The sequence below is a fragment of the Anser brachyrhynchus genome (assembly GCF_964034855.1).
Source record: "Anser brachyrhynchus genome assembly, chromosome: 1".
Lineage (NCBI taxonomy): Eukaryota > Metazoa > Chordata > Aves > Anseriformes > Anatidae > Anser > Anser brachyrhynchus.
In genome coordinates, this window is record NC_137694.1 from 11,446,887 (window position 1) to 11,472,763 (window position 25,877).

Consider the following 25,877-nt stretch of genomic DNA (forward strand, 5'->3'; position numbering starts at 1 on the left):
TATTATCATGTTTATTCTAAAAACACTGAAGCTATAAGGAGGGATATTATATAATGCAAAATCAATAAGCTCACCTTTACCCAATCTTGTGCGGGAAACTGCTGCCTCTCCCAATTTATCTGTGCTTTTCTAGCATATCAAATATACAGTTATGAGATGGTTCAGTTTCATCTTACAGCTGCAAAATATTACAGTAAAGTTAATAAGGCCACCAGGAAAGGGGATGAGCACTAGCTTCTCAGGCTTGTTATGAAAGGTCAATCTGAGAATTTCAACGAGAGCAAAGGGACTGAATTTTAATGGCACTGTGCTGATGAGTCTCCCAGATGTCTTTGCAACTCCCAGCTGAAAGCTTACAGGGATAATTTTTAAATGAAGTAAAGCAATTGATTTTTCAAGGACTGAAGAAAGACTTCTGAAAATGATGTGGACAATTTTCATATATATTCAAGGAGTACTGTTTCAGTTTAAGCTCTTAAGCACAGCTTGTATGTGTAAATTTTCTTGAAAAAAATGATATAGAAATATTATTTGTTGATCTTTTTAATATTAACATTAATAAAGGCATATAGAAAACACTTTGCTCCTGAAAGCTGTCACATGCCTAAGTTAATCAAAATGTCATATCTTTCATTAATCAGAGGTATTTTTCATCTTTCTATTAAGCTGTTTGAAAATCAATATAAAAAAAATAAGTGGTTGTGTATCATATTTATCAATGCAAATCAAGTTATGTCAAGCGTTCTTTGAATCAATAGATCTGTAGTAGACAGAAATCTAAGTCCCAAAATATTAGGTGACTATCTTGGCTAAGATATCTACCATTTTCTATAGAAGAATATTGAGCAAAGACCTTGCTTTTAGCAGAAAAACAGGCTTTAGCAACAGTGACAAGCCATATTGTCCCAGACACCCAATTTGGAAAAGAAATATGGACTCAGTTCTTATATCTGTGACTTTAAGAGGGCTTCATTTTCATATTTACTCTGTATTTTCAACCCTGTTTGAATCACAGGAAACACAATCCAATAATAATGCTCATGAGTTAAGAAAACTATTTTGTTAAATACTTGAATGTGGAGAAATTGATTATTAAAGTTTTGTTTTGTTTTGTTTTGTTTTTCCATTCTCAAATCTTAAGAAATATCCCTTCTGTTATTACTGAAAGGAAAAATAATCTGTTTTGAGGCCAAAATATATTGGCCAAGCAAAGACAGGAAGGCTGATCTTTCTCAAGGGCAGCAAGTAATACTTAGATTAAAAATGTTTGTGCTGTCCCTGTAACAGGCCTGATCCTGCACTACTGAGATCAAAGGATGTTTTTCAGTTCATTTCATTGAATAAAGTTTTAAGTGTGAAAAAAAAAACAAAAACAAAAAAAACAGTTATAGACTTCTGATTGTTTGTTCCAAATCCCATAAACAGGTAACTGAATAAATAGACACGCAATAAGGCAATAAGGCTTGATTGAACACATTTTCTATTACCTTTTTTTTTTTTTTTTTTTAATAAGCCATGTATAGTCATGAAGGACTGAAAAAAATTTACTTTGGAAACAATAAAATCCTATTGTTGGTGAAGCCCCCTGTCAAGAAAAGCAAGTGAACTGTTCTTATCTAATTTGTATTGATCTTGTGGATTTTGTGCTGTCATAAACTTCAAAATATATTGAACATATTGACTAATTTAATTTCCTTAAAAGCCAAAGCTGTAAATAATCACATCCATTAAAATAACAATTCATTACATGACTGAATAAAAGCAATGCCAGATTTTTATGGGCTATGTATAGTTACTTAGGGTATAAAAAGTTTGCATTCAAACTGGGAAACAAAAGGTTGTTTCAACTCAGCTATTGCAAGTGTCTAATAGGGGTTCTTCATCTCTTATTGGTCCCAGTTATGTTTAAAGATTCATTTATTTAAAAAGAGAAGCAGTTTACTAATTTCTTGTATTTACTATTTCAGAGCTGCAAGAAACTAAGACCTCTGAATATCACAGAATATCACACAGTCCTCTGGATTACAGGATATTATTAATGGATGAAGATCAGGATCGGATCTATGTGGGCAGCAAAGATCATATTCTGTCTTTGAATATTAATAATATAAGCCAAGACCCTCTCAGTGTAAGTTTGGGATTTATTTTGAGAATCGAAGGTTACTTTACTAAATGCATTTCTTTTTAAGAGAAAAATATATATATATGTATTTCATTATTTTGCAGGTCCACACCTTACTGAACTGTTAGTACTTGTTTTATGTGTAATGCAAGATGAACAAACTATTAGCATGACTGTGATTCAGACATTCAGTTTGAGCTGTTTACTTGTTTTGAAGTGACATACAGCATGGCTTGGCCTCATAGTGAGAATTCATATGAAAAAAAAAAAAAGTTATATAGATGATTCTCTTGAAGATTTAAGATAATTCAGAGATGCACTTTGAAAAAGAGATTATAAGGAAGAATATGATATGTGCTATCATTTTCAGACCAAAGGGGAAAAATAAAAGAAAAAGCAACAGGGACAAATCTGACTTTAACCTTTGACTATATTTATTTTTGTTTTGTACTCTGAATCCTAGTCTCTGATCTGTTTGTCAAGCTTTGTTATGGCTGCATCAGCCCTTGCCCTTCAGTTAGATAGCTGAGACACAACCAGCGTGGGTTTTTTTTGGACACTGTGACCCTCATCTCACTCGTTTTGTGGCTGCTCCTCTGAAGATACTGAGATGTCATTTTCCAAGGTCTCTCTATGTTCCAACTCCCCAGCTTGTAGCAGGCACCCTGTATATGAAAATAATCAAATTAGTGAATATTTAAACATTTTTAGATTCCTCTTTTTTTTTTTTTTCCAGGGCCAATTGAAATCCAGATTCTCTGATTTTAAAATAAGTGGCCTGCAGAAATACTGTGCCCAGAAGCTCAACTATTAAGATGTTACCTGTGTGGACCTTGCATTGCCTAAATTTAGATTATTACACCTACACCAACACCTTAAAATGTATCCTATATGCCTTATTATACCAAATTCATCTGACCCTTTAATCTATGGGCTTTATTACTGTACCTCAGGCATGTCAAGGGGCAGGGAGATCCAGCGTGTGGCAGCGAAGTTCAATGCTTTACTTAAGAGTCAATGCTTTTAATGTGTCAACAGAGAGAGAGAGATCCCACTGGAGGGTGATTAAGAGTACTTAAATTAAGCTTTGCTCTGAATCACCCTCTGGACATGTCTGTCTACCTGAATTGATCGTGTGGGGAGTGTGGGCAGACTAACTCTCTAACTTACACATTTAAATGAAATGTTTCTTGTGTGACAGCATGAACACCTCCTTCCTCCTCCTAATGGTATGGGAATCATGATCTGTAATGGGGCTGCCTTCTTTGATCTGAAAGGGCTGGTGTGACCTTCTTGCTAATTGAGATCTCACAGTGATTCTGCTAACCTGGTCTGGAAGTAGTGGTGTCCCTGCACTGCACACCTTTACTTAACAGATTTTTTTCTAGCTCTCTGCAGAGTTAGCTAGGTACAACAACGTCTGTGGCAATACTTTCTGCAGTACAAAGCTGTGAGGTGTTTCAGCAGTCCATTTAGGCATGGAAAGCCCAAAATAAAATTAAACAAAATCAACAGTAATCAAATTACCCAAAGTTTTCTGGCAGCTATTGTAATCACCCAATATTATGCTCAGAATTACTTTCTGCAATTCCATGTGTTCTTTCTTTAGTTTATTTATTTTTATAACAGATCTACTTTGCTAATTTTGTGCTATATTCATATGAACCTACAACTCTCTGCATGTATATGCATATATACATAAAGATCTTTTAACACTATTATTTATGTTATCTTGAGGCTAAATATGATCAATTTATGTCACTTATTAAATTTCCAGTAAGAGATTTCTAATTTTTTTCTATTTCAAAATCAAGATAAATCATAGTTTAAGTATAGTTCAGGTAAAGCTGTCTTTAGTGCAAGAAGTCTTGGAAATAAATGAAGAAATCAGCCTGAAATTTTAAGGTTTGAGCAGGTTTTATCATAGGACATTCAAACCTTAAAAATGAAAATTTGTTACAAGAGTTCTTCTTGCTATATTTTAGTCTTCAAGTTTCCAGTGTGAACAATTTCTAGGAGTTTGGTAAAGGTTAAAATAAATAAATAAAGGTGGATGGTAATTTATACAAAGATGAAAATCTCTCTCATTTGGAAGAAACAATATTACATAAATTGATTAACTTATCTTCAAAATATATGATCATTTATATCAACCACAAGTGTTGTCCTTTATTTAATTTATTGCTCTCTAAGACAAAAATTGTTCTCATTTATCAATGAAAATCCTTTTGGGCCTTATAATAAAGGTATAAAATTTATCAAAATATTAACTTATTAGTGTAAGTTATACAATATAATGATATTTAAAAATAAATTATGTGATAAATTTGTTAGTGAAAAGATGTTTCTTTCCTCACAGATTTTCTGGCCAGCATCTGCAAACAAGGTAGAGGAGTGCAAAATGGCTGGCAAAGATCCTACAGTAAGTAGTACTCCACATGCACATCCATACGCATACACAAATTACATACTTGGCAGTAAAGTCAGAACACCTTGAGTGCAGCCAAAAACAAAATGAAAGAAGTGTTTTCCTTTTTAAATGCTCTGCAGGCCAAATGATAAAGTGAAATTATATATATATATATAAAAAAAAAAAAGACTGTAAACAGAGTGCACCTTCAGACCGACAAATTGGGAAAAAAAAAAAAAAAGGAAGAATTACCCAATTCCTTGCCTCACTCTTTCTTGTTACTGGTGAATTAGGTAATAGTAATTTTCCAGATATGTCCTGGAAATCATGGCAAACAGTCTACTAAGCTCTTGTTCAGTGTATGGATGCACTCTGGTGGCCCCCAGGAGGGGGGTACCCACAGTCTACAGCCTGAAAATCCTAGACTCACAAAAATCCTGACCATCTCTTTAGGTTACGTAAAGCAATGCCCTAATGAGTATCTGGAAACTAGTACACTTTACTAGGCAAGGTAAAGATGGTTTCTGGAGTCCTGTGAAACCCAGACCACAAAGAGGTCACACTGAGTCATTTTGCACCCCAATTGATTATTCTCCCATCTAAATGCAGCTACCTAAGGACCTAAATCAGATGATAATTTCCCAATGCTGTCTTTATAGAAAATAGGTAGAAATTAGCTATTTTGAAAGATGCAGAATACAATACAGCAGATCCTGTCTTTGGCAGAGTTGTGTATGAACATAGTTATCTTCCTGAAGTGATTTGATCTTACAGTCTGTATATGCCCAGATTTTATTCATGAAAGAATGTTAAAGTGTAAGAAAAATACAGAAAGTCACATTTCTATTCTATTGTTATCTTTTTGTCTGTTTCTCTCTTCAGCAGCACCTAGGTATGTGGTTTTCTTTTTAGCTTTTTAGCTTTTTTTTTTTATCTGATTTCCATTTAAGTATTAGAATTCATAATCTATTCTGAGCTAGAAAATTCAATTTCTCAATGTTAAATTTATAAAGAAAATAATTTGATTTTACTTATACTTTGACTTGAGCAAGAAACTATGGAAATCAGAAACCCTCATATTAGATAGGTCTTTGGAACATCCTCCTCTGCATAAATCTAGGAACAAAAGTGAGGCCTAATATTTCTATTTATATTAGCTACATATTTTATATTGTTAACTAAGCCTACAAATGACTTGCAATGTTTCAATAATTCTGCTGAGCCAACTTTGTAACAAAAATATGGTGGTTTTTCTGTTTGTTGGTTTGGTTTGGTTTTAAATCTATTGCAACTGCTGATGTAAAGACACCAGAAGGTTGGCCTCTTGGAGCTTAGCTGCAATACACCTTTTCCAAAACTGTGGAGGGTAATTCATTACAGGTCTCCAAAGCAACAAAAGGAGTGCTTATGAATAATTATTCTATGTTTGGTATGGCAGCTTACCTACTTTCTTTCCTGATAGCTATGGTAGTGGAAAAAAAAAAAAAAAAGAGTATTCTCCTATTGAATACCACATTTCTATACATCTTTGCATCATTCTGGTTACTGAAGTGTGCAGTAAACTCTATAGCTAATAACTTGTTAAGTCATACAAAGTGTGAGAATAAAGCATATAGCTTTTTTCATGATAATTAATGTTTACCCTGGTTAGTGACTGCAACAGCTCCCGATAGACTGGTTAAGAAACTTTCTTATATATGAAATACAAATGTTCACTAGTCTTATTCGTGTTTCCAACGTAACACTTTTCTAAGGCAAGAACAGAAAAAAGGTACATGCAGAAAGCAGTATACAAAATGGGATCCATGGGAAAATACTTAGGACACTATTAAGTCCTGGGTGCTCCAGAGAACTTTTAATCTTGGGTATTTAGTGGTGAGACTTTCCTAACTTTTAATCATATTGAAGTAGTTAAATGTTGATGCTTTAGTTAACGGGTTTCTGGATAAAACCTCTGTTTTTACAATAACAGTTTAGTTGTGGGTACTGCTGATGCCCTGTAATGTAGTTAATTAAGAATGTCCAGCCTATCATATGCACCAACTTTATTTTTTTATTTTTTTTTGGCTGCTTGCTTGCTTTTTCTTTATTTTTTCTTTTTTTTTTTTTTTTAATTTCTTTTTTCTTTTGAATCCTGGCTGTGCAAACAGAAATAAAATGAAGTTCCAAAAAAGACATTTACGTGAAGTTTCTTAATGTTTGTCCTCAAAAGTTCAGAAGATATACATATATATGATCCTGATAAACAGCTGTTGCTCTCAAATCAGTGTTGTACCTTATTGAAAATTCACTGAAATAATGAGAAAAAGAGAACCCAGAGATAAATCAGTGTTTGCAACCTGAAATTTATAGACCAATTTGAAGAGCAATTGAATAGTTCTTGTGAGTTTCATTCCTGATAAGAACAGGATAAGCAGAGAATGAATTCAGAGGAATTGTTTCAAATAGAATTTGTCACATCTATATTAATATTAATATTAATAATAATAATAATAATAATAATAATAATAGAGTAGATGTATGATAACATTTGGCCTATCAGAGAATAGTGATTATCACAAGACAAAAGAAAAACAGGCAGCAAAGGACACAACCAGGAAGTTATTTTCAAAGGTGATTAGGGAAGGGTTCATTTGCCCAATCGTCAGACAAACATTGGTGCCTGCATTTGTCATTTTTGGCTACCTTTTTCATTACTGAAAAGAAATTGTCACCTCCAGATAGTGAGTTCACCAAGATAACTTGGATGCTTACATTAGGCTGACATCTATTTCTTTCAATGTACTGTGATGAGATTCTAGGACGTAATGACAGTAAGGCAGTTCCCGAGACTCTTATAGAGTGCATGTTGGTATCAGCTCCAAGAGGAGCATCAGTAATACACAACTATCTAGAGCTTAACCATCAGCTCTGACAAACAGCCATCCTAAAGACAATTTCACGTTACCTGAGTCCTCCCGGATTTAGAAGCAGAAATACTACAATACAAAGAGAAATAAACAGAAGCTTTTAAAAAGCAGTCCTCTAGAATATTTTGAAAAATAAATAACAATTTCTTGTTAGATTGTGGAGTCACAGTGCAGTACCCAGATTAATCAGATAGCAAACTGAAAATGACATTCAGTGGTTCAGCACTGGAGAGATGGGCAAAAGCTCAGAGAATATAAAATGGTTTTTCCTGACAGTGAGCATTAAAATATGATAATGTTGGTGTTGAGCCAACTTGTGTTACTTGTCCATAAATTATCAGAGAAGCGACATGAAGATACAGTATGTGTCAGATAATAACCTCAGAGGGCTGTCCCTAAAGAAAAGAATCATTCATCTAACCACCCTTGCATTCTTGCTATAAACACTTTAGAAAGTGCATGACATAGTATTGAAGCAGAATAGTAAGTGTACCGTTCATCTAGCCATTGGCTCATTGCCTTTATCCTTGAGGACTTTTTCTTCTGAAATTTATCAGAATGTAGTGTTTTATCTAGGGTTCTTCTGGAAAAGCTTTCTGCAAAAGGCAAGAAAGCATCAGTTTACACACTGGCTTACGTAAGCTAGTGCTATACCTTCACCTCTCCTTTTTCCTTTTCCACAGCTGTAATATGGAAATTGGTGGTACTGCTGAGAAAAAAACTGTTTTCTATAGCAAGATATTGCTAAAACCACTTTTGAGCCAAACTAAGATGACCAGATAAGAGAAAATAGAAACTTTTAGGAACAGTCCTTAGTCCAATATATTTTGACTGATTTAAAAGATTTTGACTGATTTAAAAGATTTTTCTGGTATAGATTGAGCTAACACTTCACAGAGGACATGCAGTGTTCCCTGCAGAGAAACTTTATGAACACTGAACTACCTACAATTATGCACCAGTTTTCAGATGTTGTACTAGAGTACCAGCTCCCACTGAACTAAAAAATGTGAAATACTTTAAATATAAATGAACTGTGTAGTCTAGTGAACAAGAATTAACTGTACAGATTTTCATGAAGATGACTGATGACAGTTTCCCATCCTGTGCTCAAAAAACACATGCAATTCTCACTCTCATGTCTTTGGTGAAGGTTTGGATGAGTGAATACGAAAGTAGATCTGGGATCTCAGTAAGAAAAATGTTCAAGAAAAAAGTCTATTTTTAACCTAAAGTGCATTAACAGTTGATGATAGTGAAAAGGGAAGAGCAAGAGAAGAAAAGAGTATGTTGGAAGGAGAAAACTGTAGAACCGATGGTGTGAAACTCTGTGCTACTTAACATTCTGTTTCAATTTTGATCCTGATTTGAAGATGTTACCATTGATTTTCAATATGAAGCAACGATTTGCTGCAAACTTTGTTATGTAATGTGTTATTCAGAGTTTTAATTATTTGGAAAGAAACTGTTTACACAAGAAATGGGATCTGAGATTTGGGCTTTCTTTGTTTTTTAATTATCTCCAGCTGTATTGGGTAAAAAAGAAAAAGGGGGGGGGGGCGGAGAGAGAGAGAAGGGAGGGACTGTTTTAGAGGTTTCCTTGAGGAAGCTTCGTAAGGTTACTTCTTGCTTTTCTGTGGAGGCCTCTGCACCTTCCCATGAAAGATACAGTGAAGTCTATAGATGAAAATAAGATTACTGTGTAGAGATGGGCGAATTGCACACAATCCTCTAATTATGCCTCTATTGTACCCTATCTATGTCTGATTCCCAACTGAGAGAAAATGACAAGAAAATAAAGCAGAAGTCTATGGCTGTTCAAATCCAGAGACTACCAAACTCAGTAGCTGTTCTCATGACACTACTAAAAATATGATTTGTGTCTATTCCGTAGAGTTCCCAATGCCTAATAACAGTTGCCAATGTGATTTGGTTTTGTTTCTGTTTCTGTAATCCCTCCAGCATGGCTGTGGAAATTTTGTGCGTGTGATACAGTCATACAATCGCACACACCTATACGTTTGTGGCAGTGGAGCCTTCAGCCCGGTGTGTGTGTATGTCAACAGGGGACGCAGGTCTGAGGTAAATCTCTTTCTATCTACTCATTTTGTGCTGCATCTTACTAGTATTATGCAAACCTTACAAATTTAAATATGGAAAGAAAGATTAATGAACCAAGTAGGTTTCTTCACCTGTGTAATACAGAAAAAGAACAAATATCCATGGTTTTCTGACAGTCCTGTTACCATCAAACAGCAAAGCCATGGTCAAAAACTACACACAAATATGACATTCGTCTAAAATTCTAGTTGTATCAAATGTTGGGCTAAATCTGATGTTACTTTTTATTTGTTGTTTTCTGGTGAATTCATTCCTACTTGTAGTTGGAATTGTCAAGAAATACTTGAAAGGAAATAGTTGTTTAGATAAAAAGTAAATCTTGCAGTCCAACAGCTTTTTATAATTCCCGGGTGATACTGATCCCTGTGAGAAGCACTTTTGTGGACTAAGTTAGCAGGTATGTGAGGGTTCACTGAATTTCAGTTTAATATCCATTAGATGCAATCGAAGTGTAGATAACTTTCATCTAACACACAATTTTTGTCCCAGTAGATCCTGTCAGGATGAAACCAGTAAGTTTACTCCTCACTGAGAGATCTTTCAGGGTACAAATCTCATTTTCTGTAGGTAGCTCTCCATTTTTTTTTCTGTATTCAGTTTCACTATTAATACACTTAAGTATATGAAGTACCAGAAGTTTCATAAATATATTGTCCAGGTTTCATCGTTTGCAAGTGAAATGATTGTTTATGTGCAAATGTAATAGGTAATAAATTAAACAACCAGAAATAGTTAAAAAAAAAAAAAAGTACTTAACCAAGACCCAGCACCTCTGCAGCTTTTGGGTCAGATTCATGTCTGCAGGCACAAGGGTGTGCAGTATATTTTCCAGTAGAATGGGAAGCAGATGTGTTGGGAAGACAGATCAGAGAGTCCTACCTGGGGTTTTGCCATGTAAGGGCAGCTTTAAAATCTGGGCTTGCTCTTAGGGAAGACACTGGGAAATTCATCACTGATTTCACTGGGAGTAGGATGGGAATTCTGGCCAGGACCCAGGTCTAATACAGAGGTTGCTGGTGGGTGATAAATCATTGTTTTTCCAGGTAGGTTTGCGTGGAATTATCTCAGTGAGTTTTGGTAGATCACCTGGCTCCAACCTCCTTGGCAGATGATGTAGTCTGAATCACTGCACCTTCATTCCTAATGGATTATCTGAGAGTAGAGGTTCATAGGCCTGGATTTAAAAGTACAAGCAAGCAGAATGGGGTGAATAAATCCATCCTCCTAGCTAATAGTCTGCAATAGCTTTGTTTTGAAACTGAGGTCTGCTTTCCTCAGGTAACAGCACTAACCCAATTTATTTCTTGAAAAATTATTTAAAACATGGAAAATAATCTTTTATTAATTAATGCAAACTTATTTATCAGCTTAAGTAGTAGTGCTGCAGAGAACTTTGAATCTCTTTATGTGAGGAATTTTGTAAACGAGATTTCTACTGGGAAAAAAAGAAAAAAAGAAAAATGCAAACAAACAACAACAACGAAAAACACCAACACCAACACCAAAAAACAAAGACGAGTTCTTCATATGCATGAGCTCTCCATACTACAAGATGTTAAATTTTGTAAGTTAAAAATAAAGATACATGTCTTGGAAGAGCAGAATTGGCTTAATTTACCCTGTCTGTATAGCTACATGCCTATGATCAATTGATTAAATAAACTGCTGTTTCAGACGTCTGGAATCTGTCAGACACTTGACTGTAGTCATCGCATGCTCAAAGCCCTTACTTATACAGGCCAACAATAGCATAACGGTTTAAAATCAAGCATTTCCTTCTGAACCAATTGTATACATAAGTACATGCCTAGTTAATACAGCAGAATAAGAAGCTATGTAATGCTGATGGGACTAGAGAGAATTCTTTTTTTTTTTCTCTGCTTTTATCATTTCACCTTGAATTTAGTACAGTTTTAAATGCACGGAAGGCTGTTTTTGCAGGTGTAAAACTGCTGTTTTAGAATGCACATCTGTTTTTCTCTAGAAGCTACGAAGACTGACACTAAGAGAAATATCCAACAATCATAAGAGCTAGGCCTGTTTTCCTCTTTTGTCTCCACATAAGGAAAAAGCAGTTTCATTGATGATGCAGAATGTTGCCCTTTTCCCTGAAACAGAGCTTAAAAAATAATTCATTTTCTTGCTTGGCACACTTGATATTTGGTCTTTCATAATGACTCTGTTAGTCACCAAAATATATTTTAATGTCAAAGTAAATGCAAACAGAAGTAACTGTAATCACTATGTGAATTAATTATATACTAAAAAGTAGTTTAATATATATGAAAATCAAGTGCAATCCTGGAGCTAGCTTAATAGTGCAGTAATGTACATTTTGAATTGGTAAGTAGTGTTATAATGTAGTAAATAGAGATTAACGTCAAGCTGCATATTAATCTAGAAGTAAACCAGCAACAGAAAACATCCACCCAAGATTATATTAGAAACTTCATACTTACATTTTTAACATTGTTTTAGAGGGCTTATTACAGAAGTTATAGATAAGATCTCTGTAATTAAATTAGGAAAACAGAAGAGGGAAAAAGCAGATAGGGGATAAAGGATATGAAAACTTCCTGCTGTAGGTTAGCATATCAGGTTGGTAGTCTTCAATTTGCTGTTGCCAGATGGCTGTATCTGTGCAGTTTCCCCATTCCACTGCAATTTACATTAATTGTTAAATAGAATATAAGGAGTTTCTGCCCTCAGTCAAATACTTAATACATTGGCCTCTATATCATAGAAACCTTTCTTTGGAGGTTTTTTCTTCAGCTAACCGATATATTTTGAGTTTGGTTGTTGTTGTCGTTGTCGTTTTTTTTTTTGAAATTTTAACTTTAAGCATTTTATTAAAGATTGTAAGATTGTTATAGGATGCTAGGAACAAGTTGTTTGTTGTAGTATACAATAGCGGTAACACAAGAAGATGTGCTGTGTGTCTGTATCTCTGCTATTACTGACTGCAGTTTTTAAGGAATGGAGTCAGGCCCAAAAGTCCTTTCTTGCTTAGCATACAACATTCCCAGGTTACTGGGACCTGGGAAGGGAAGAAGTGCACTGAGATGGGAGAATCTTCTAAAGACTGTTCATATTTCAGGCTGTAGTTCAGGTTTCTTTGACTTTGCCAAATGTATTTCCCATTTATGAATCACCTAAAATATAAACAAGATTCATTACCAAGATTCTTAAAGAACAGAAGAATCAGAGATTTCAGGCTATAGCAATAGATATTAATAAATCATCTGTCACTATGGAACTGGAGCTGTGTACATAATCCAAGAGATGTCATTGAAGAAAATGTGTGATTTTTTTATTTTTTTATGTTTGTTGTTGCTGTGTTTTTGTGTTTTTGGAGGTCTGATAACTCAGTAAAAAAATTTATACTATTACCAAATGACAGAATGGCAGTTATCGTAAGATATTTGTATTTAATATATACCATTGTTCTAGTACTTTTATTAAAATGTTCTAGCCTACTACAATTATCACCACAGATTTGGCGAATAAATAATAAATAAATTCAGATGTAATCTTCACAGCTATTATTGTAGGCATCAGTTAACCTTTGAAAAGCGTAATTGAGCTAAGGAAAAAATTCTTTGTTTAAATAAGTGTCTTGAGCTTATAACTTGAAAATAGCTTGGTGTCAATGAAAAAAAATATCTAAAAAGATGATGTGAATCTGCATAGGAAATATGAATTGCTGATAGTACAAAAAAAGTGCCCAGCAACCTTGAGCATTGTTAATGCTGGAAAAATCTCTTTACATCTGATGGTTTCTAAAATGAGAAGTGACATACAAATTTACATTGCAGGAACAAATCTTCAAGATCGACTCCAAGTGTGAATCAGGGAAGGGACGCTGTTCTTTCAACCCAAATGTGAACACGGTGTCTGTTATGATCAGTAAGTAAAAGTACTCCAAGGTGATGAGGTCTAAATCTGTATGATCGTGGATGGTGTGGAATGGTGGGATGACTGAGATGACCAGGGCACAGAATTCAGCCTCCAAAGATGAGTCCCTTGTATGTATGCTGATGAGCAGAAAAGTTGTGCCCATTCTCATTACAAGGTTTACATGAAATAAGGATGGATGTAAAAATGAAATGCAGAAATAAGTTGTTGAGTGGGAGAGAGAGAAAAACAGAAAACAAAAGATTGTCTCTTTTCCAGCTTGCACATATTTTCCCAGGGTCAGTTTCAACTTTCTATTACCCTAACATTTTATGTTTGAACAATTTCTGACCTTGTTCATCCTAGACAACACTTGTGTCTCATTTAATCATTTGTAACTCTCAGAACAGCCAGGGAAAAAAATAAAATAAAAAAGTCTGAAGGCTTTTTAGTTAGTTTGATTTTCATTTTTGCTGTCATCTCTGCTGTAGAGCCCACCAGCTATTGCGAGGCTCTTCATTCTTCAGTTGGCTCTCTACCCTCAAAATTTTGCAATTTTCTCCCATATGAGAAGCCAGAAAGTGATACAACTGACACACCTCAAATATTCTTGTGAATTGGTCATGGGTGTGCTCAGCAACTGTGAGATATCCTACACAGAAATAATCACTGCATTGCCTAATGACCACCTAAATGAAACCTCAAGGGAGAAAAGACTTTGTGCAACTCAGGTCAAGGCTCACTGTGTATGGAAGGACAAGTGTGTATTAAAGAGTACAGCCCATCCTTCAGTTTATACTGGGTGCTTTGCTCTATTCAGGCACTGTGAAGCACCTGTAAAAGGAGTCAGGAGATAAAACAGTAATTAACAAAGGATCAGGTCCCCTTGGTCCCATTTTACTGCTGTTGCAGGGGAGCCCTGGCCCTGCCATTGGTACTTTCTACTTGGCATGCCACCTTTCACATTTGCAACATGTTCCAAAACCTTCATTTTTCAATATGTGCCTGATCCTTGCTACGTTTTTGGCTATGAATGGAAGTTACACAGATTTTTCAGGCATTTTTTAGAAAAGACAACTTTGTGCACACAATACTGGATGTTTCACCCAAGGTTTAGGAAGGAACAACAAATGATGTTTGTACCATTTGGCTTCCACTGAAATTAAAGGCTAATATAAACATATTGAGGCAGATATTTCCTTTTGGGATATATTGGGTCTCCTAAACCTTAAAGAAAATATCATATAGTTTATCCTACATAGTATGTTCAAAGTATAAATTGATGATTTTTTTATTCCTCATTACAAATATATTTAATACAAAAGACAAATAATTTCCTTTACTGAGCTATGAATTAAGAACCTTTAAAAGACAGAAAAATGCTACCTAGGTACCTTAGGTACCTCCCTGAACCTTGGCTGCACTTTTTCTATCCCCAGTGATCTATGTTCACTGTTTACAGGCACTTGCTGTGTAAAGAAAATATATGTTCAAAGCCAGTGATGGATTAATCTGCTGCATTTTATTGCTGATTTGGTATTGTCAAGTGAATTTTTAGTGTCATTAAAGAATAAATATAATTTATAAATTCCTACTATATTTTATGAAACCCTATTAAAGTACATTGTTTCTGAATTTCTGAATTACTGTATATACAGTATGCTGGTTTTTTTTGGTTGTTGGTTTGGTTTGGTCTGGTTTGGTTCTGTTTGGTTTAGTTTGGTTTGGTTTGCTTGTTTGCTTGTTTACAATAGATCTGTGGCAGCTTTGCTCATCGAAGTAGAATTTACAGTTTCTTACTTGATCTCTCAGTTATGTGACTGAAGAGACCTTCCCTAGGGTTTTAGTTATCTTTCATGACATAATTCATTTGCAAAGTTTAAATTATTCTGCAAAGGTCACATTCTTTTTCAAAACTGTCCCACAGACTGTTTTATTCTTGCTCTTGGAAATCCCTGTTACTGCAAAGCTCAGTTACTTCTGAAGCTTCAAGCTTGAATGAATTTTGCCTCAATGTCCATGCTGGAAAAGGGAAGATTTTGGAAGGCACAGTTTGAGTTATTATGTGGAACTGAGCCTGTGTACTGGACTCTTCTTTAAGCATTCTTCTGAAGGAGGAATTCCTTCCCCTTGCTGCAAAAGATAGTAAATGCTGCCAGACTGGTTAAATTTTCCACAACAAAAGAACCATTTTTAAATATAGCTGCAATTTCTTTACAATTTTGGGTATTACCAGCCTGCTGCCATAACACAAAGTATGACCCTAGAATACAGCAGGAAAACTGATTCACCCTTCAGAGGAAAGTGATACTATAACAACAAATGTGAACTTGCTACAGTTTGCCATTTTACAAAGACACTTTTGCATCAAAGCAGTGGAAAAAGCACTTTGAAGAAGCCTGGCAAAACTAATGTACATGATGCAGGTCTCTCTCCACACCAAGGTTCTGATATTCATAAAAGCAGACATACCTCATCAATTCAGTTATTCCCACAATAACAAAGAGAAGTAGTGTGAACTACTGTGCAGACCTAGTGCTGTGTGGAATTTAAGAGTTGAACCAAAAGGAAGTGGAGCTGGCCGATATCTGATACGTGATTAGCAAGTAGATGCTAGGAATGTTTAAGACATAACTAATAGTGTTGATTTGTAATAGGATTAAATTTTCATTGTGTAGTACTGTTATTAATGTGTGTATGTGGAAATTCATAGGCCTGGATTTAACAGTTAGTGAGTACCATAAGCCCAATCTCCTTCAGACAATTTATTTCATAATAAAAATAAAGCGTTGATGGTTTGAGGCCATGAGGCCAATATACAAATCAGCTATAAACCACTATAGTTCTAAGATCATTCTATCAGTATATGGTAAGGAGCTAAATGCTTCACAAACATGCAGCAAATGCATTTTTTTAAATCCCATGTGTATAACTCCTGTCTTCACTGGGAGAGAGGAGAGCAGAAGAGTGGCTGCAATATCCGCTGGCTGCTCTGCAGGGAAGCAGTTTAGGCTCTAGCCAGCAATATAAAAATGAAATCTCCAGAGTTTTAATTCTCTCATGAGCCAATATTCTTCCATATTGATGCACACATGCACACACACACACACACACACACACACACAGAAGCATAAAATAGCTTCAAGCGCTTCTGAACCTGTGACTCTTGCCAGTTTGACCACACTCTCAGGGTAGTCCAAGAATTCAGACAAAAACATCAGTCAAAGGACCCAGTTGTACTGGAATGTATTCAGCCACCACTCCCACTCTGACAGTAGGGTTTATTTTAGCTACTGTTTTCTACTCTGGGGTTTCGTTGTCATTAGTCAGTGGAAATTACTTGGTTATTCACAGAGTGGAAAATGATAGTATATGTAATTATAAGTATAATTATACATATATATATATATTTATGCACACACACACAAACAGATATACATTCTGACTGATGGACAGTTTTCTGCTATTCACAGGGAGCAGAAGTTCATAGCTCTGGTAATATAGGAAGTTGCATGCCTAATTCTCTTCATGCATAGTGATCCTATTTTTAGAACCGAGCACATAAAAGGGGACAACTGTTGCTCCATATTGCTCTGCATAAATTTCAAGACTATGATTGTCTAGTCTCTGCAATACTGGTCAGCTTGAGGGTGCCTATGGCAGCCTCGACAATAGTGTGGGTCAGTATTGACACCAATCCATTAACTGCAGTAGACGATGTGCCAGTTTACACCACCAATAAGTCCAGCCCAGTCATTTTGTCTACTCCCGTAACAAAAAACTTTTTTAAGTACTTATTTAAAAACATGAATGTGATGCTTTCTGGTAACATTAGCCTGATTTTCCAGTGATCCTTAGTAATGAATATTTAGTAACTAAATTTTCTATCAAAGAAAGGTTCACCACATACGTGGTTCAGCTGTGGCATAAACTATGCAGTTCCCTAAAGTCCTTGATCAAAAACTGATGATTCTCTCTCATTTTAGATTGTTTCTTCATAAATCAAGGGAAACACCACTCTCATGACCTAATATTTATGAGTGTAGACTCCTGTGTAAATAAAAAGCTGATAAGGTTAAAATAAAAATAGGTTAGTAAATACGTATTTTCCCAAAGCCACAACAATGCTTCCTCTCCATTTCAATTCTTTGCAGATGAAGAGCTTTTTTCAGGAATGTATATTGATTTCATGGGGACGGATGCAGCCATTTTTCGGAGCCTGACCAGGCGGAATGCAGTGCGAACAGACCAACACAACTCCAAGTGGCTGAGTGGTAAGAAGCCTTTGTTTTACTAGGGCTTTTCATGTATTTCACAGAGATTTTGCTTTGTTTTATTTAAAAATAAAGAGTTTGTCTTTTAAAGAGCTCCTCTCTGAATTTAACTTCTGAAGTTGGACCATGAAGAAATATGTGTAAGTACGTACTGTAGGCAATGCACAGCTCTAGATGACCCTCTGCAGGAGCCAACCTCATGGGCCACCCTACCTGATGCCCTATTTTGCATTATGGATAAACAAACTCTTCAAGGAAAAGTGTGAAAACCTTCAAACAGCAAGTTGTTAGAAAATCTGACTTCTAGGGATGTGCCTTCTTCACTTCTAAATACATAAGACTCTGACTTATATTAGAAAGTCTCCTGAGGTCTCCCTTCACTTTCCATTGTATTTTAACATAGGAAATTCCCCCAAAGAAAAGTGTTCTGCAGGTACTAACACCAATAGAACTGTTTGACAAATAAAGCATTGCAATAAACTAGTGCACAGCCATGCATGTCATAATATACATTTTAAAGGAGAATACTGGTAGTAGCACTAGTGTGCTTTGTATTCTTAGGTATATATGTATTTCAGAAATCATATGCTTGCTATTACAGTTTTCTATTATTTTGTTTTCTCACTAGCTCTCCTTTGCAGTGTTTTCCATGTACACTTGACTGTTTATCAGCCTCTGATATGAGCTCAAATGCCGTTAAAGCATTTGCATATCCTACTCTCCTTCTCAGTGTTACAAGAGCTGTTTTCCTATTATTTATGTATTTTTAAATTACCTTATTTATTCCTTTCCTAATTAGTTTTTTTTGTTTGATTGTTTGTTTTAGCTTTCTTTTTTTTTTTTCACCTCAACGAGTCTTTCCTGAAGTACCTGTGATAGCACACTGATTCTTCCCTCTTTGTCCTCCAAGCCTTTGAATTGCTGTAGAAAGCTAACACTCCTGATTCTGTATCTGAACTGCTTTTTCAGAAATTCACTGTGGGATAAAATGTGAGGCAGCAGAAACTTAAGGCTGCCAGCTTGAAACAATTTACCTAGTGATATATGATACGTACAGACACAGGTTTAGAGCATATCCCTTAACCTGCCACAGCAGTACCTCTATATATAGTGTTTCCTTGAAACAGCCATTAACTGTCAAATCATTAACTTATACTGCTTATACTGATACACCTTTTGGTTTCATCGTTTTGGCACACTTTCATTTCAGAGCCTATTTTTGTGGATGCTCATGTTATCCCAGATGGCACTGACCCCAATGATGCCAAAATCTACTTCTTCTTCAAAGAGAGACTGACAGACAACAGTGGCAGCACCAAGCAAATTCACTCAATGATTGCAAGAATATGCCCAGTAAGAACTATTTTAATCACCATGTTGTGGGACAAGCTGCTAGTGAGACATGACAAGTTAAATGACTATAGTTCGTTAACATGATTGAAAAACGTCTGATTTATATTCTAAAGTAATTCCTTGTTTTAGCTTCCACATTCATAAGTGATGTTATTAAACATGCAGCTAAGGTCTGAACTTGTTATATATATCTGGTCAAATATAGAATGATAGGCAAAAATAGAGACTCGGGAATTTGTGTATTCCTCTTACTGGCTCAGAATTGGTTACCAGTGTTGAATTTCTAAACATGCTATCCTTGGCAACAATCAGATACACCCATTGCTTAGAAAAACTGAATTATAAAACAGCAGTCTTTCATACACGCACACACAAAATCTTCGAAACATGTTGGAAATACCAGAATCAAGCTTTCAAATGTGTTGATTTAACTTTCAGATATTGCTTTCACTTTTACAATGTCCATCCTTTCTGAGTTCTTTTATTGATGTATGTGTGAGTCTAACTTTAAAAATGTGCATAAGAAAATTAAATTCAGGAGGTAAGGCTACTCATGTGCCGTAATTAATTTTCAACCACAGCACTCTTCATTGTCCTATTTCCTTTTTCATATCTGTAATCAACTGTGTATGAAAAATGATTGAAGCAGTTATTAATATCTTTGGTGAAACTGATTTTTTAATGAAAGAAAAATTAAAAATGAACAGTTACTACTAGCCTTTTCATTCCTCCATTTGGAAAGGTTCGGGAAGATAATTGTGTTTGTTTATTCCCTGTCTTTAATATGGATCTTCTTTAAAATTTGATGCTTTGTAATGTTGTGCATGGGCACGAGGGTGTGGTCAAGGTTGAGTTAATGTAGCTCTGGCAGTTTGATGAGGCATGTGATCTGTTTTATAATCTCCATTTTCTATATTTTTGTGAGGGTGCCCAGAGGCCTTTTTGGGTATTTTGCAAGAAGACATTTCACACTATTATAACTGTATTTGTTATTGTTACTGTTGTAATGAAGCCCAGATGATTTTTGAGAGGCCTCAGCCTGTTTAGACTTACACTGAAGTCAGTGGCAGAATCCCAAAGACAATGAAAACAAGTCTGAGCCAATCATACTTGTATACTTGTATACCATCATATTCATATATCAACACATTTGAGACAGGCCACATATGTTAGTAAAATAGTGCCAAAGGAAACCCAGCAAAAGATCTCTTATAGGTCACCCAAAAAGTCTGATTACCAGCTATAGGAATAAGAAACAAGGAAGAGAAAAAAGCACAGCATTTCAAAATCACATTTGGCTAGCTTCTACATTACCTTTTTATCACTTTTCTTGGGTGACATTGTATTATGCCGTTTGGAAGATGCTGCTCTTGTCTAAGGTGTTCATCAGCAGAATGAGGCAGGAGCTGTCACCTCTGCACTGCACAATCTGGTTCAGCAATTATCATTTCCACTGTGTTTTGGAGAGAGATGGAGACATCCTTGAGTGAGATGTAACCAAGCTAGCTCTGGACAAAGTTAGAAGGACTTGCAACAGTGCAAATCTAGCTAGCATCAATTCTGATTATAGAGCAACCACCTCATGGGTTAGCATAGTTTATTAGATCATATAGAGCTATATTGCTCTCAGAACTAGAAGAAATGTCCCTCCATAAGCCTATCAGATCTTTTAGAGGTAACATGGATGTCTCTCCTCACTAAGTGTCAGTGAGTGATACAGACATTTACAGTCTTTTCCAATCTTACTTCTGCATACATGACTTCTGCACAAAATTTACTGCCCAACCATCCCAAGCTTTCTAGCCCAGCACAGAAAATCTGCTCAGAAAACTATCTGTTGTTTTTTTGAGTGTTTGTTTTTTTTGGGGGGAAGGTTAGTTTTAACTATAAATTATATTGGATATAACAGTATAAATGTCTAGATGATGGGATCAATTTAATGTGAGGAAAATGAGGGAAGACACAATAAAATGTTAGCTGTCTTATATTTTGTTTTTCTAAAAATGATATTCCTTTCCAGAATGATACAGGTGGTCAGCGTAGTCTTGTGAACAAGTGGACAACCTTCTTGAAAGCAAGACTCGTGTGCTCAGTAATGGATGAAGATGGAACAGAAACGTACTTTGATGAATTAGGTATGGCAAGAAAATTCCTAAAAGGTTTCATCTAAATCCTGCACCCTGTGCATATTATTGAACATATTATAGAATTTCCTATGGCTCCTTAGTGAGGAGAGAGTTAGGAGTGTTCACCTGGAGAAGAGGAAGCTAAGGTAGGATCTCATCAATATGTAAAAATACTTGGAGGGAGGATGCAACGAAAACATAGCCAGGCTCTTTTCAGTGATGCCCAGTGTCAGGACAAGAGCAATGGGCACAAACTGGAGCACAAAAGGCTCTGTCTAAACATAAGGAAGCACTTTACTCTGTGGGAGCCAGGGCACTGGCACAGGTTGTCCAGAGAGGTTGTGGGGTCTCCCTCCTTGGAGATCTTCAAAAGCCATCTGGGCAGCCTGCTCTAAGTGTCCCTGCTTGAGCAGAGGGTTGGACCAGTTGGATTCCAGAGGGTCCAACCCGCCTCAGCCTTTCTGTGATTCTATGACGTTGTGATTCTGTGAAGTCATTGACATTGAAATGTTGGCCATGTAGAAAGCCACAGCAAAATTCCCCTGACAATTTTATGCTGGGAAATGAAAAATTTCTCGTTAAAACTGTCTGGGTAATTATGATTATCTTTGAAATAAAGGTAATTGATCTTGATTATGTAAAGGAATCACATAAGAAAAGAATATTTGGAAAGGAACATGTAAGTGAAGTTCATCATTATTTTGCTTCTAGCTGGGATTATGACAGAGGTTTTAAAACATGTATCTCTGAAACTATTCATATGTGTAGCATACTGCCTTTTCATAATAGTTTCTCTTTTTTGATCATTGGGCAGAGGTCTCAATTTGATAGTTCCAGATGATGCTAGCAAGTGCTTTTACTGGCACCAGCAATAACACTATGAATAAATATAATTCAAGAACTTAGATTTTCAGTTCAGCATGTAAAACACTGTAAATATTCAGTGAACAATCTATACAGTAGTTACAAGAGCTTTCCTTTCAATGAGGAATTAATAGATGCATATTTTGATACTTAAGTACCTAACAACAATATTGGAAAAATTCAAATTTGATGTTGTCCATAACTGTGATCTACAAAGACATAGTTCTAAATTCAGGTGTTGTGAGATTTGCTGTCTGTATTAGTGTAAAAATAATATAAATAGCTAATCTCTCTTCGTCCCCAACCCCCACTCCCCCTTCCACGCATGTTGCATGTGAATTTTACCTTCTTTCCATTGTAATCTGTCTCCTTTGGCATTATTCCTCATTTTCATAATAACAAACAGGGTACAGAGTCTTTTTTGCTTGGTATCTTTACAAATGCTTGGTGTACTTTTCTGATTCAAGGTTACAATGGAGCGTGGTATACCTAGGAGCAGATCCTAAATTTCCATAACTCTGTGCAAGGTGCTTTGAGGGCTAGCTTTCAGAATTTCTCAGTGCTTAACACCTAACCACTAATCTTTCAGAGATGTAATTTATTAGCTTAATTCTCTTCAACAAAGCAGCAGGAGAACTGCTTTCATTTTTTTGCATGACAAAATGCAGGATCATATAGAATACGAGATAACATTCTCGGTGTGAGTTTCCAGCACAATCCTGTGGCAGAGAGGAAGAATACAACCACAGCTGGAAATGCAGAAAACTCTGGGAGCAATGAAGTGCATTCTTCTGTTTTCATGTATAATGCAGAAGAGTATAACATTGCCCGTCCTGCATGGTGAAGTCTTGCTTTTGATATATTTGAAAGAATTTTTAAAAATTTCAGATGGCTAATGAAGGAGACAAGCTAAATGGCAAGCTAAAGAATGTATTTTCTTTTAAAAAGCTCATTTTTTGTGCGATGTAAGAGAAGTTTAAGAAGTGACTTGATTACAGTCAGTTAGTTAAGAACATATGTAAGGAGAAAATGTCAGAGACTAAAGCATTTTTCATTTAAATGTAAGCATTTTTATTTTAAATGACTTTTTATTTAAAAGTCATCAGATCAGAGGTAAAGTTGAGCAAATTCAATTCAGCAAGTAGGTACAGTTTTCCATAGTGCAGTTATTAAATCCCTACACAGTGAAGGCTCGCATCTCTCATTGTCTTTACTGCAGAACTGTATGTCATTCCTATCATGTTGAAAATGAGCTAATGGGAGGGCATCTAGGGCGTGTACAGGATGGGGAAAAAAAAAAAAAAAAACTCCTCATTACCCTGCTTTGGATTATATCTAAGTGAACTCTTTGTCTTTGACCTACTGCCACTTAAATATTTGCCTACTGCTAAACAACCTGCTGAAATGAGATCCAGCTGAGAGAAATGTGAGACATGGATGGTGTACATATTTGAAAATCTTTGCCTTCTGTCTTCATAAGGCTAGATGGTGTGGAGTTAACTTCTAACTCTGTTTCTGAATGTTTAAATGCAATGTGCGTGGTCCATTCATGTGATAAATATGCTTTTTTCCATTCAAATCTACGGTAAAACTCATTGAGTAGCAGGAATAAAGTCATAATTTAAACTGGAAAATGAAAAAATTATTAGTACTCAAAAAAAGGGATTCTCTTTCTTTTCTTTTTTTTTCTTTTTTTTTTTTTTTTTTACAGAGGATGTGTTTCTTTTGGAGACAGATAACCCCAGAACAACGCTTGTGTATGGAATTTTTACAACATCAAGGTAACAGGGAAATTGAAAAAATTACTTTTCTGAACTTCCCAGTTTTCTGTAGGAAGACCAAAAGTAATGGTTTGTGGTCAAAGCTGTCCTGTGCAACGGTGCATGTGTCCTGTGACCAGGATTTGTATGCAGGAGTAACAGTCTCGGTTAATAGCATTACTGTTGGTATCTTTGGTATCCTTATTAGGATACCAATAGTAGACATCCTGTGCTGCTTGAACCAAGCTGCTCCCAAACATACTGGCAGTTGGCACTGGGAAAACATTTCTGTGGAGGGCCACTTGTTGCTGATCAGCAGCAGAAATCTAAAGGACTTCAAAGCAGTGGACTTGTGTGGTGTTAAGAGTGCTTAACACCTCCTGTAGGCCAGCCAGCACCCTGAAGGATCAAACCTGGAATTCTTACAGGAATGCATATAAATCATTTCCAGTCTCTCAGCTGGTGGATGATTGCACAGATGGCAAATAACCAGTGTTGACTTCAACGAGCTGTGAAAAGGCAAGCCTATATGATGTTTGATGAAATCCTCACAGCCTCAAGCTACCATTATTAGTCAGTAGTGTTCACATACTGCCTGGTTTAGAAAGTACTCAGTGAACTCCCAAAGGCACTGGAAGTACCAGTTATAGCTTACTATGCTGAAATCCCCAACAAAGGCAGACCTATAGATGTACCTACTGCTATTGCCATTTCTACATTTTTTCCCCTTTTCTCTCTCTTTCAGCAAATACAGGTAGCATACAGAGTAGAAATAGTTACTGCCTATTAATTTCTGATATGCTATCCTGTCATTTTAGCTGTTATTATGTACGTTCAAAAAGGGGTGAGGGGGAGCGGGGGGAGAAATGTCTTTTTAATCTTTTTAATTTAATTTCATTTATTTGATTGAATCAGCATGATTTTTAAGTTATTCCTATTAATTCCTTTAAAGGCAATTTCCAATAAAATAACCCTTGCATTAAAAAAAAATATATATTTTATTTTATTTTATTTTATTTTATTTTATTTATTTTTTTCATGTGGATCCAAAGATCTGCACTTTCAAATGTGTGAACTGGCCAGGAAAATATGATTTTATAATGCTAAGCTGGGAAAACAGAATTCCATAACTTGTAAACATCTGGTGCAGTCTACATTTTATGATTCTTACTGCACAAAAAGAAAAAATGCTGAGGTTATGTTTAGCAGTAAAACCACACTTATGATTAGGCTGTGGATGCAACATGCCTGAATTGGAAACACTTATACCTAATTCTCCTGGTATTCCTGCAGTGGAAATGAGGTTTGGAGTTGCAAGACCATATAGGGTGACAACAAAGAGAAAAGTTCACTTATTCCTGGCTCTTAAACTGTTTTTACTCTACTGAAGCTCTTACACTTGTGCATTTCTGTTTTTATGATCCAGTAGTTTATGGATTCTTTCTTTTTGTTTGATTGAATGTGTTACATAGTTAAAAACAGTGATGATAATGATTTTTATCCCTTGGATTTTCCTTTATCTTCACCTTTGTACACCTCCAACTTTTAAGAGTAGCAAGAGAGAAAAATCCCACCAAATAATAACTATTAGTACTTTTATCTAAACCATACTGAGGGAAACCAAGCAATACTGAAGCAAATTATTTTGGTGACATAATCTGCTGTAAATCTACCATAAAACATCTGGACAGATTAAGTACATTTTTTTTATAAACCTATTAATACCTACTAAAATTTCTGCAAATATCATAATCCATCTAAAAGGTTCCTCTTGCTAATACGTATATAGCTGAGGGCCATGTGGATTGCTGGGTAATCTACAGCACTTTGTTTAGACACTATGTCTCATAACTGCAGATTTGAACTCTTTTTTTTTTCAGTTTTCTTCTAGATTGATTTTTTTTCTTTGTCAATTAAAAACAGAGAGTTACTTGGATTGTCTCCATTCTTCAATTGACATCGGATGTATTTTAGACTGTCTGGAGTTTCAAGTTTGTTAGGATAAATATCCCAAACCTTAAAAAAAAAAATAAATTAATTAACG

General features: G+C 35.5%; 1 protein-coding gene across 1 annotated transcript in view; it reads left to right on the forward strand.

Moving 5' to 3' along the window:
• Nucleotides 1-25,877, forward strand: part of SEMA3C (semaphorin 3C) — a 123,238-nt gene that overhangs the window by 65,513 nt on the left and 31,848 nt on the right. Inside the window, exons 3-10 of the mRNA XM_080577219.1 lie at nt 1,968-2,128; nt 4,482-4,544; nt 9,404-9,523; nt 13,378-13,468; nt 17,611-17,730; nt 18,941-19,083; nt 21,104-21,218; nt 23,785-23,854. Of these exons, the coding sequence (XP_080433345.1) occupies nt 1,968-2,128; nt 4,482-4,544; nt 9,404-9,523; nt 13,378-13,468; nt 17,611-17,730; nt 18,941-19,083; nt 21,104-21,218; nt 23,785-23,854 (883 nt within the window). The remainder of the gene's footprint in view (nt 1-1,967; nt 2,129-4,481; nt 4,545-9,403; nt 9,524-13,377; nt 13,469-17,610; nt 17,731-18,940; nt 19,084-21,103; nt 21,219-23,784; nt 23,855-25,877) is intronic.